At 35.6% G+C, this 10,344-nt stretch overlaps 2 protein-coding genes across 2 annotated transcripts; one reads left to right on the plus strand and one right to left on the minus strand.

The window, feature by feature from the left end:
- The first annotated feature begins 554 nt into the window (after window positions 1-554).
- Window positions 555-3,920, plus strand: LOC149485804 (cytochrome P450 18a1-like). The gene is made up of 6 exons (XM_089699094.1): window positions 555-1,111; window positions 1,532-1,653; window positions 1,743-1,967; window positions 2,050-2,254; window positions 2,351-2,615; window positions 2,697-3,920. The coding sequence occupies exons 1-6, from the start codon at window positions 727-729 to the stop codon at window positions 3,121-3,123; spliced, it is 1,629 nt and encodes a 542-aa protein (XP_089555220.1). The 5' UTR covers window positions 555-726; the 3' UTR covers window positions 3,124-3,920.
- A 351-nt stretch (window positions 3,921-4,271) lies between these two features.
- phtm (cytochrome P450 enzyme phantom) lies at window positions 4,272-10,004 on the minus strand. Its single transcript, XM_089699095.1, has 9 exons — window positions 9,891-10,004; window positions 9,182-9,276; window positions 8,022-8,342; window positions 7,802-7,947; window positions 7,078-7,277; window positions 6,215-6,665; window positions 5,915-6,061; window positions 4,788-4,962; window positions 4,272-4,498 (listed from the first exon to the last, which is right to left on the minus strand). Exons 3-9 carry the CDS (start codon window positions 8,338-8,340, stop codon window positions 4,317-4,319), a joined length of 1,620 nt encoding a protein of 539 aa, XP_089555221.1. The 5' UTR covers window positions 8,341-8,342; window positions 9,182-9,276; window positions 9,891-10,004; the 3' UTR covers window positions 4,272-4,316.
- Between the last annotated feature and the right edge of the window lie 340 nt (window positions 10,005-10,344).

Below are 10,344 nucleotides of genomic sequence, written 5' to 3' on the forward strand. Positions count from 1 at the left end.
TAAGTTTATTTACTTACTTCTCACATTAAATGTTCACGTATCGAAACTATGCATATAATTTAGTCAATTTGGAAACGATATTCGAGTGTCGATCAGAGGTCGAAACTCGTAGAGCTCTGCCCAAGGCTCTCCGGCTTGAGTCGTCGACCCGCCTTTACCTTGCTTCGCGGCAACTTACGCAATTCGTTAATCTTATCATCTGCATGCACACCCGCTCGACCTCGCTGGCCTCTTGCACCCCTCGCTAAACACATCTCTTGCTCACAAATCAACACCAATAGTTTTGTTCTTATTATCTAATACCGCTTCACAGATGATACTGTCTATTACACGAGGTTTACAATACAAATTTATTGTTTGTTACCTTAATAGCTCTTAATCCTACACAATTAAAATGTACAAAAAACTTTTACTTTTCACAAAGTGGAAACTTGATATCTACGGGTGTAGTGGTGCTACGCCTCGTAGCAAGCCGGCGATCGATGGAAAAGCAGAGGAGAGAGGAGTGCCGGTGGGACGAACCTGCGCGCGCGCCACCCGCGCGTATTTATTCGCAAGGCCACGCCAGCGCCGCGCCAGTGCGCAAACGACGGTCGCACGCGGTATACGATTAGCGCTTACAGCGACGTACTACCGCGATAACTACGCGCACGAATTTTGTTCAGTTCAGTTCAGTTGACTGTTCATAAAAAATATTTCACACAAATAAAAACAAAGACATTCAAAATGATAACGATGTTTTCAAATTCAAAGTTATTATGGGGTTTGTGGCAAGTGTTGAATTATTGTTCTTCGCGGACGACTCTACCGTTGCTACTAGCAGTCGGCGTAGCATACCTGGTGATGCGGCTCATGAACGTTGTGCGTGAAATCCGTAAGCTGCCGCCGGGTCCGTGGGGGCCGCCTGTGGTGGGCTACCTGCCGTTCCTGGGCGTGCGACACAAGACATTCCTGGAGCTGGCTCGTTGCTACGGCGCCTTGTTCTCCGCCCGCCTCGGCAACCAGCTGACTGTTGTGTTAAGTGACTACAAACTGATTAGAGAAGCTTTCCGCCGTGAAGAATTTACAGGGCGCCCAAGCACGCCTCTGATGCATACATTGGATGGTCTCGGTAAGCAATTCAATATTTTTAACTGTATAATTTTAGTCGTTTTTTTAATTTAAAAGTTCTTGCTATAAATTTCAATACTTGAAATGTTTAACAAAAAATTATAAGATCTATTTAACATTAAAAGAAAAATTTAAGTTGAGTATTTATTTATCTACAACAAAAATATAACTTATGTTTTTTAACGTTCGTAATTGTTAGTTAGCAGTCAAATAATAACCTGAAATTTATTACATTATATAAATTTACCATTTAATAACATTTTATAGAATTCAATACATATTAGTTTAATTGTAAGAAAAGTATATAGTAGAGATAATAACGAAATCACATGTGCGCGGGGCGTCTCGTGCTCCGTAAGGCCTCCCGTATATACAAAGCACCGCCCACATGCATATACTTCAACCTCCTCCCTCTGTGCAGGAATCATTAACAGTGAGGGTCGCCTCTGGAAGAATCAACGTCGATTCTTACACGAAAAACTACGTGAATTCGGCATGACATATATGGGCAACGGCAAGAAAATTATGGAAGGCAGAATTAAGGTTCGTACTCTCTAAATGCCAATAATGTGTCGTTAAAAATTATTCAGATATAAAAAGAACAACGAGGCTAATATCAATTAAAATTTTAGACTGAAGTTCAAGAACTAATGGTGAATCTGCATTGCGCTGATGGCGCGCCTATTGATGCCAATCCTCTGTTCGCGCTAGGTGTTTCTAACGTGATTTGCGGCATTACCATGTCGGTCCGCTTCAGTAACGGTGACGCTCGATTCGCGAGACTTAATCATCTTATCGAGGAAGGCATGAGACTGTTTGGACAAATTCATTATGGAGAATACATACCACTATATAATGTAAATATAATTTTATATATTTTGAAGTTTAATACATAACAATATCTTATCCTTCCAGTACTAATTTGTAATGTGTTTCTAGTATTTGCCGGGAAAAGCCCAAGTTCAAGAGAAAGTGGCAAAAAATCGAGAAGAAATGTTTTCGTTTTATCAAACTTTGATTGACGAACACCGAGAGACGTTAGATATCAACAATGCGAGGGATCTCATTGATGTTTATCTTATTGAAATCGAAAAGGCTAAAACTGAAGGTCGTACTGGAGATTTATTCGATGGAAGAGACCAAGGTAAGATAAAGTACTTGAAAATAAAAGTACTTAATGTCATTTTATTATTTTAAAAGCTCAAGACTCGTTTTTTCTAAATTTCAACTTCTCTTACAGAATTGCAACTTAAACAAATACTTGGCGATCTTTTCTCCGCTGGAGTGGAAACAATAAAGTCATCACTGCTGTGGATGCTTGTGTTCATGTTACGCAACCCCGACGTGAAGAGACGTGTTCAGGAAGAACTCGACGCCGTCGTGGGCCGCGACCGCCTCCCTACTATTGAAGATATGCCTAGTCTCGTGTATACTGAAACGACTATCTTGGAAACACTGCGTATGTCGAGCATTGTCCCCTTAGCTACGACTCATTCACCTACTAAGTAAGTATAATACTATCTTCTGTAACGATGCATATCTTTAAATTAATATCGTATCTAACATTATTCTTTTTTATTTAACAGGGATGTCAATCTTAATGGCTACAGGATTCCTGCCGGTTCACAAGTAGTACCGCTCATCAACTGTGTCCACATGGACCCGAACCTCTGGGATGAACCTAACAAATTCAATCCGAGCAGATTCATCGATGACAATGGCAAGATTCGTCGACCTGAATACTTTATGCCATTCGGTGTGGGACGACGTATGTGCCTGGGTGACGTTCTCGCCCGGATGGAGATGTTCATGTTTTTCGCAAGCATGATGCACCAATTCGACGTTCAAATGGAATCCGGGGTCGCTCCGCCGTCGTTGGAGGGCACGGTGGGCGCTACGATCGCGCCGGAAGCTTTCCGCGTGAAGTTCGTGCCGCGCGCGCCAGCCGCGCCCGCCCCGCCCGTCGCCAGCGTGCCAGACCACCCGCACCTACGTCACGTCGGATCGCACTGAGCGCCCTGACGTATTGCCGCCACACACCCACCAGTATTCAAGATCACTCGTTTTAGAGCGCATCGATGATAAATATAATTAAGTTTAATAATAAGTGACGACTTCGCCTCGGCGATAGTCAGGCTGTGCATAAAGTGTTCAATTAAATAGTAAACCGAACTAATTTTAGATGTATGTACTAAAATTCCCATCGTTGAGATTATAAATGTTATTTTTGTGTCAACAGTATTATTTATAGATGTCCGATCTTAGAGATCGCCGCCAATCAAGCATTGAGTAAAATTGATAGGAAACAGGTTTATTGACATTTTAAGCTCTAGTTTCTTTATACCAAATTAATGTATAAATCTAGATCATTATTTATTAGTGCGAGTAGTGTCACTTGAGTGTTGAATGTTGAGTGTGATCTCATGTTAATTGTGTAATGAATGTGTTAGTTAGTATTTGATTAAGAAATTTACGTGTTCACTCATACTTTTCTAGTTTAAATGTACCTATCATGAGTAATATACGTAGTAACATTCCATGGTAGAGTAGAAACCAGCAACTAGTCTAAGAGCGGTAATATTGTCGCTATAAGTATAACTTTATGAAATAACTTAATGACATTTTGTATAGTTTTGTTTACAAGCTGTTAGCAACCAAGTTGCTTTACTGTCAATACATTACAAGCGTGAAGCGACCCATCATCCGCAGTAAATTACCATTGTTTACCCTCGCTTTGTAGATATTGCGTTATTTTTTAAAATGTTTACAGATTGATAATTTTATAAATAAACTTTAAAAATTCGTATATATTTTTCTCTTTGATTTATACATCCTTTACCTGTCAAATAATCACTATTCAAATTTAAACACATTTTTGGTTTCAAAATGTTTAAGTCATATACAGCATTCATGGTATAAATACCATGTAATATCTAATTACATAAGTGAAGACTGAACATTATCAAAAAGTTAATATCAAAACAGAACAATTGCAGTCCATTAAACAATAAACAAACAATAAAAAGCAAAAAACCTGTCGTATGACAAAGTAAAAGCTTTTACTTCTAACTACCTTCAATTTACAGAAGCATTAATTTTTTTTAAATATACATATGTACGTAACTTTCATGTACGAAAAGGATTTTCAAGAATTAAACAAATCACATTTATCCATTATTTTATTAGTTCCAAAAAGCTTTTCATGCCTACAAAAGCTCACATATATACATCGTTTTGGGCGGAGCTAGCGTCAGTCCAACTTTGCCCATAAGATCTTCTTCTGAAGGTGGTTCAGATGCGAGTCGTAGTCTCACGCAGCGAAGGAATCTTGTAATCAGACCAACTGACAACATTCTAGATAATTCATCCCCAGGGCACATTCGCTTACCTAAAAATATCCGCATTCATTAAGAAGTGTTCACATATTTTTGCTATGACTTGTGAACCGGTTTTGGTTAAAGCAGTGGTATTAAAATACAACCAGTGAAATTATTTTCAGTCGTTTCATTCTTTTTTTACGTCACTTGTGCAAACTCACTCGCTTGCCTTTCCGCCTAGTCATTATTCCATATTAGTATCTTATATCTACTTAATATACAATAACTATTGGCTATGTATCTATGATAAAGGACAGATTAAAAAAAATTGCGACATGTATATTTCACATTATCTCTTACCAGTTTGGAACGGTATAAACTCTTGTGGTTTCAGTAGATTACCCTCATCATCTATAAATCGCCGAGGTCTAAATTCATTAGGATCCTCCCAAATATTAGGATCCGTGTGTATTGCCCATTGTAGAGGCACCACCATAGTTCCTTTTGGTATACGATAATTTGCCAAATAAGTATCCTGAAATTAAAATTACCTTAATTACTCCATAATAATCGCTCATACCAGCTATATCAGCTGTCATAAGCGACTTCTTTTCTATTGCCTGTATAAAAATGTATCTTAAATAACGAATATTGAAATAAAGGAGAAAACATTCATGAATAGACAGAAGAATAAAAATATTATTTGTCTAAAGTCTAATCTCAAAGGGCGTCGTAAGCTTTACCTTTTACGTAATCAAAATGCGCATATTGGTGAGAATGCCGAACCCGAGAACGGTATCTTATGTCTACTATCTTATGTATAAATTTTCCATCCCGATTTCTTCTTTTAAAATATCGTAGTTAAGCTTGTAATTTAGCATATTTATAGACGAGTGTAAGAAAAAAAATGTATATATTTAGTTAGAAAAAAACAAAAGTCAATATAACATTTCTATACTCGAAAACAAATAATAATATGTTTTACCTATTGAAAAACAATGTCTAGACATAGGAACAATTTATTCAATTTCGGAAGATCTTTGTTTGTTCGTCATTTTTTGTTAATTAGTTATTATACAGTGACATCAGTACGTCCGCGTCGGATCGACTTGTAATAATTATAAAATTAAACGCTATCTATAAAAAAAGCAAATAACCAATAATGGTCATTGCGATTTTAGAAAAATAGTGGTCATCAAATAGCCAACGTAGATGGAGCCATTATCAACTTTAGACTTCTAGTTGACAGATCAAATTGAGGGTACCACATGACATCTTTTTTTTATAAAATTTTATATAAAATAATGTCGCGGAGCTGATAATATAATTTGCACGCCATTTATGGCTAATGTGTTGATTCGACCTATAATGTAATTTGTTATCTTTGTACACACATTATGCAAATAAAGAGATTTATTTATTTATTTATAATTTATCTCAATATGGTTATTTTAACTATAGACTTCATTAGCGAGGTCTGAACTTACTTGTGTGCATCCATGAGGTATTCCAACTGGTACAATAGAGCGAATTCTTTGAGTCTCACATATTGTAGCCATTAAATAAGGTAATTTTGAAATATCTATCTGAGAGTCATCAGGACATACAGACATAATTTCTTGGCGGACACGTTCCTAAAAGAAAAGGAAAAGTCATAAGCTTGGGACTTGGAAGTTTCCAGATTCGTTGCTTTATCTCCTACCGCAAATTAAAACAATGTCATATATCTGGATATTACTAAAAATTAGACCTCCATGATTCAAGTTTTTATTACAATTATTACCAACCTGTTCGTCTGGAAATATAGACATGTACAAAAAGTACCACGCAAGTGTCACTGACGTCGTATCAAGACCAGCTCCGAACATATCTGCTAAGAGATACATCAATTGTTCATCTTTCATATATTTGGCCGACTCTTCGTTAGATTCAAACCTTCGCTTTTGCTCTTTGAGGAAATTGTCCACAATACATTCATCTTCAGAAGCAATTAGAACGTTTGGATCAAAGTAATGCTCTTCTGTGTTACTTGAATATTTACTGTATTTTATACATTTGATAAAGCCTTCGGGATGTTGGCCATAGAGATCGTCATGTGCTGCGTATGCTGCCCCCTCAGGTGTTTCAATTCCAAGCATTTTGCGACGTCTTGCTACGATGCTCGCATAAAGTCTATGGGTTTGAGCTTGACCACGTACAAGAACTTCTATGGTCTTCTGAATGGATGGTTGAATAAAACTGAAAATTAATTTCAATTGATAAACTTATTACCTATTGACTGTTTTATTTAAAGTTGATAATTCTTATAAATTTATAAATAATAGAAAAAATTCGATCACGAGGCGGGACGATCGAACCCGCATCCTTTCGCGCCATTCCGGGGCGGATGCCTGACCAATTCAGCCACTCGTGACCCGCCAGAGCAATCGAATTTATTCTATGCTTTCAGTTTTATGTGTCAAAGGAACACACCGCGCGCCATCTATTGAGGTGATAAACAACCATCTCAACCAACACGAAACACTTTACAGTGAATACAGTAACGATGGAACACGACCTTTTTTGTTGAAATTGAAATTTTTGGTTAAGGCATGGCAAAGAATAGAAAACATAAAATGATAATTCTTTTCATTTTGTTCGATAATCATACCGAAGAAATGGAAGAAAATTGACAGCACCGGCTACACCCATTTCATGACATCCTTCTTCTTGTATTTTCCTAAACCATTGCCAAGTAACATCGTTTGGTGGAAATTTGTATCCAAAAATAATATCATTAATAACGTTTCCAAGTGAATTTGTCACTTTTTCTGCCAAATCAGTAGGGGTTCCTGAAGCTTCCTTCACGTTCTAAAATTTAAATTATCTCATTTATAATCTCATCAAAAATTATGTAAAAATATTCGAACCGGGCTCGACACAACGATTGTTGAACAACCTATTATAAAAACACATGTAAAGTGTCTGAGTCGTTTTTATATATCTTTAGATTTGTTGTTGCCACCTAGAGGTCACTTTCTGGAATATTAATGTCATTTTTTGTTATCTTGAATCATATTATTTGCATGGGTCGCAGTATCGCCGAATAAGCTCTGAGATTTTAAATCTGTACAAGTTAATGCAAACTTAAAGCTTTCGTATTATATTGTCACATACATATATTTAACTTTATATTAATTATGAAATGTTACTAAATTTTAATATTAATCTTAAAAATATAGTATCATTTTCCAGACGACTTATATTTAAAAATTCTTATTTATATTATTTAGTTGATGTTATTTTCACTATTACTTTATAGGTATGTATTAAACTATTAAGTGTTTTTTCCAATATTAAATATTCAGAAGATACAGATAAAATCATAAAATTACTTGTAATAACTCGTACACGCCTGAAGCGATCCTCTTCTCCAATTTATCACGAGACGTACTGTGTTTACTCATACCGAAACTCTTAAGCCAAGCCGTTATCGATTTACGCTGATCTTTCCACAGGGCTCCTTCAGCACAAATAATACCTTCGAAAGCAACCGACACCATTAATTTGAGCGTGACAAGACTAATAATCATGATTATCAGATCGAATACATACCATTTCCCTGCATAATGCCATGCGTCAAATACAACGGTGCGCGTCCAGAGAAACTATCTTTAGCAAAAGCTTCTCGTATTAACTTGTGGTCAGAAAGTACGACCGTGTATACACTCCCCATTCCAATTGAATATATTGGTCCATACTCCTTCGCTAGTTTCGTCAACGTTAGATGGGGGTTAAAACGATCAAAAAATGGTAAATAACCAACTACAGGGAGACCCCAGGGCCCTGGAGGTAAGTCCTTCCATTGCTTTATTTTCTTGCAAATCCAGAAGCCTAGGACGAAAGTAACCAGCCAAAGAAATATAAAATCCATTTCTGTAAATAATAAAAGAAGTTAAGTAAAATTAACTTGAACTGATTTATAATAATAAACTTGTTAGATATTTGAATATATAATCGTTTTGTATTTGAAATAATTCTGCATATATAGGTACAACGGACATATTCAACAATCGTGTAATAACAGGTATGTTATACGAGAAAATTATGAAGCTAGCTGCACATTTTGAGCTTATAGACAGATGCTATCCATCAATTAACCGCCGACACTTGTGCGACCAAACGAACCGTAGTTGTGTCTGGAATTAATTAACAAAACTTCAAAAGGTAATACGAAAAACGTAGCTATACATTGAGGGTATATTACTATACTGGTAGTTGGGATATTGATTTTTTTATTACTTGGCCAAAATAACTAGCTTTCATATAATTAATATTTTGATACTTGATTTTATGAAAAGTTGGATAAAACTTATTGGAATCCATAAACAACGATTTTTTTAATTAGATACCATCAAGTAAAAATAAAAAATGGCCGTTATTTTGTCTGAAGCTTTTGACCTTTACTTATGATATTTCCCAAAAAAGCTCTCTGAGATCTGGATTTAAAACGATACTAACAAAAATGTTTTCACACGGCATTGTATGTTATCGCTCTACAATAAGTTATCGTCTGCAAAATTATTTAATCTTTGTTATCTTAATGACATAAATGACCTTTGTAATATTTCTACGTTACGGTGCTACCAACATAAAAACATGCGCGTGAGTATGACGCATCTAGAGCTCTATAAATGACATGCCTATTTACGGTAAGCGCCAGTTAATTCCAGTGCAGTGATTGTAAATAGCTATAAATAAAGTGGGTTTCTTACCTTGTTGGCAAGCTGCAATCTATCTCGACAATATGATGTCACACTGCAATAAAGATTCGCTGGAATCTGACACGGGACGAAGCCAACGACATCTACTAAAAAAAATCTTTTAGACCACTGATCACGTGGCCCGGCGACAGTAAACTGACGGTATCACTCAATATAAAATGATAATACATTCGTTTAATAATACAGAACACCAAAATGGAGCACATACGACTACCTGGATGGGCATTTGAAATGGTAATCGTAAGGAGATACCTGAGCAATCCACGTCTTTTATTTTATTGCTTATAGTATAAAATTTGCTAATTATATGTATAAAAATTACGCTTAAGTATGTAATAAAATAGAGCAAAGAAAATAACCACTTAATAAACAAACAAGATTTCATTTTATTAGTCATGAAATTCTTATAGTAATGCGTGTTGTGTATTTGTGGGTTATTTTACAATTAATGATAAAGTTATCATTTTAGTATTAAGTAGGAAATCATTATTTTTTATTAGTTATTGTTTCCTCTCTTTTTTCACACTCAACACTGATGAAAAACTTCTTTCAAGATCGTGATAGATCGTTACATGCGATTATTAGACCGATCGACATTAATTATTTACGACTATTTTTGTAACTTTTGATAGGTACATCAGTGATGATGATTTTGATACAACCACATACAACAGTGTGTCCTAAATCAAACTATACTTACAATTTATCTTGACGTATCTGATCACACTTCACCGTTCCACTGTTTTAGTTTAATAGTTGGAAATATTTTAAAATTAAAACAAGTTTGGAAACGTCGGCATCAAGCAAGATTATTCTAATTATGAAGCTCTCATAATCATCGTTCGCGTTAAAAATATCCGTATTTCCATGTGTACAACAATTTTTTTATACTTTGGGTTAAAATTATCCAGGCCTTAATTATCAAGGAAAAACCTTTGGTTTATAATTCAAATTAAGCAGATTAATTTAATTTAAAGATTTTGTAGTTATCTGTCTTATCTTTACATTCAATTAATAAGAATGTTCAGAAAAGTTTTACAATATTCTCGTGTTAATTTGGTCATCGGAAGCTCGAAAGAACGACGCTAGAAATATCTGGCCTCTCCTAAAAAATATCAAGTTGAGTTATGTAGACAAGCACGATGTTCCATTCT

The sequence above is a fragment of the Colias philodice genome, chromosome 9 (assembly GCF_061535455.1).
Source record: "Colias philodice isolate Cphi_HAF_F1 chromosome 9, ilColPhil1 Martin Lab GWU primary, whole genome shotgun sequence".
Lineage (NCBI taxonomy): Eukaryota > Metazoa > Arthropoda > Insecta > Lepidoptera > Pieridae > Colias > Colias philodice.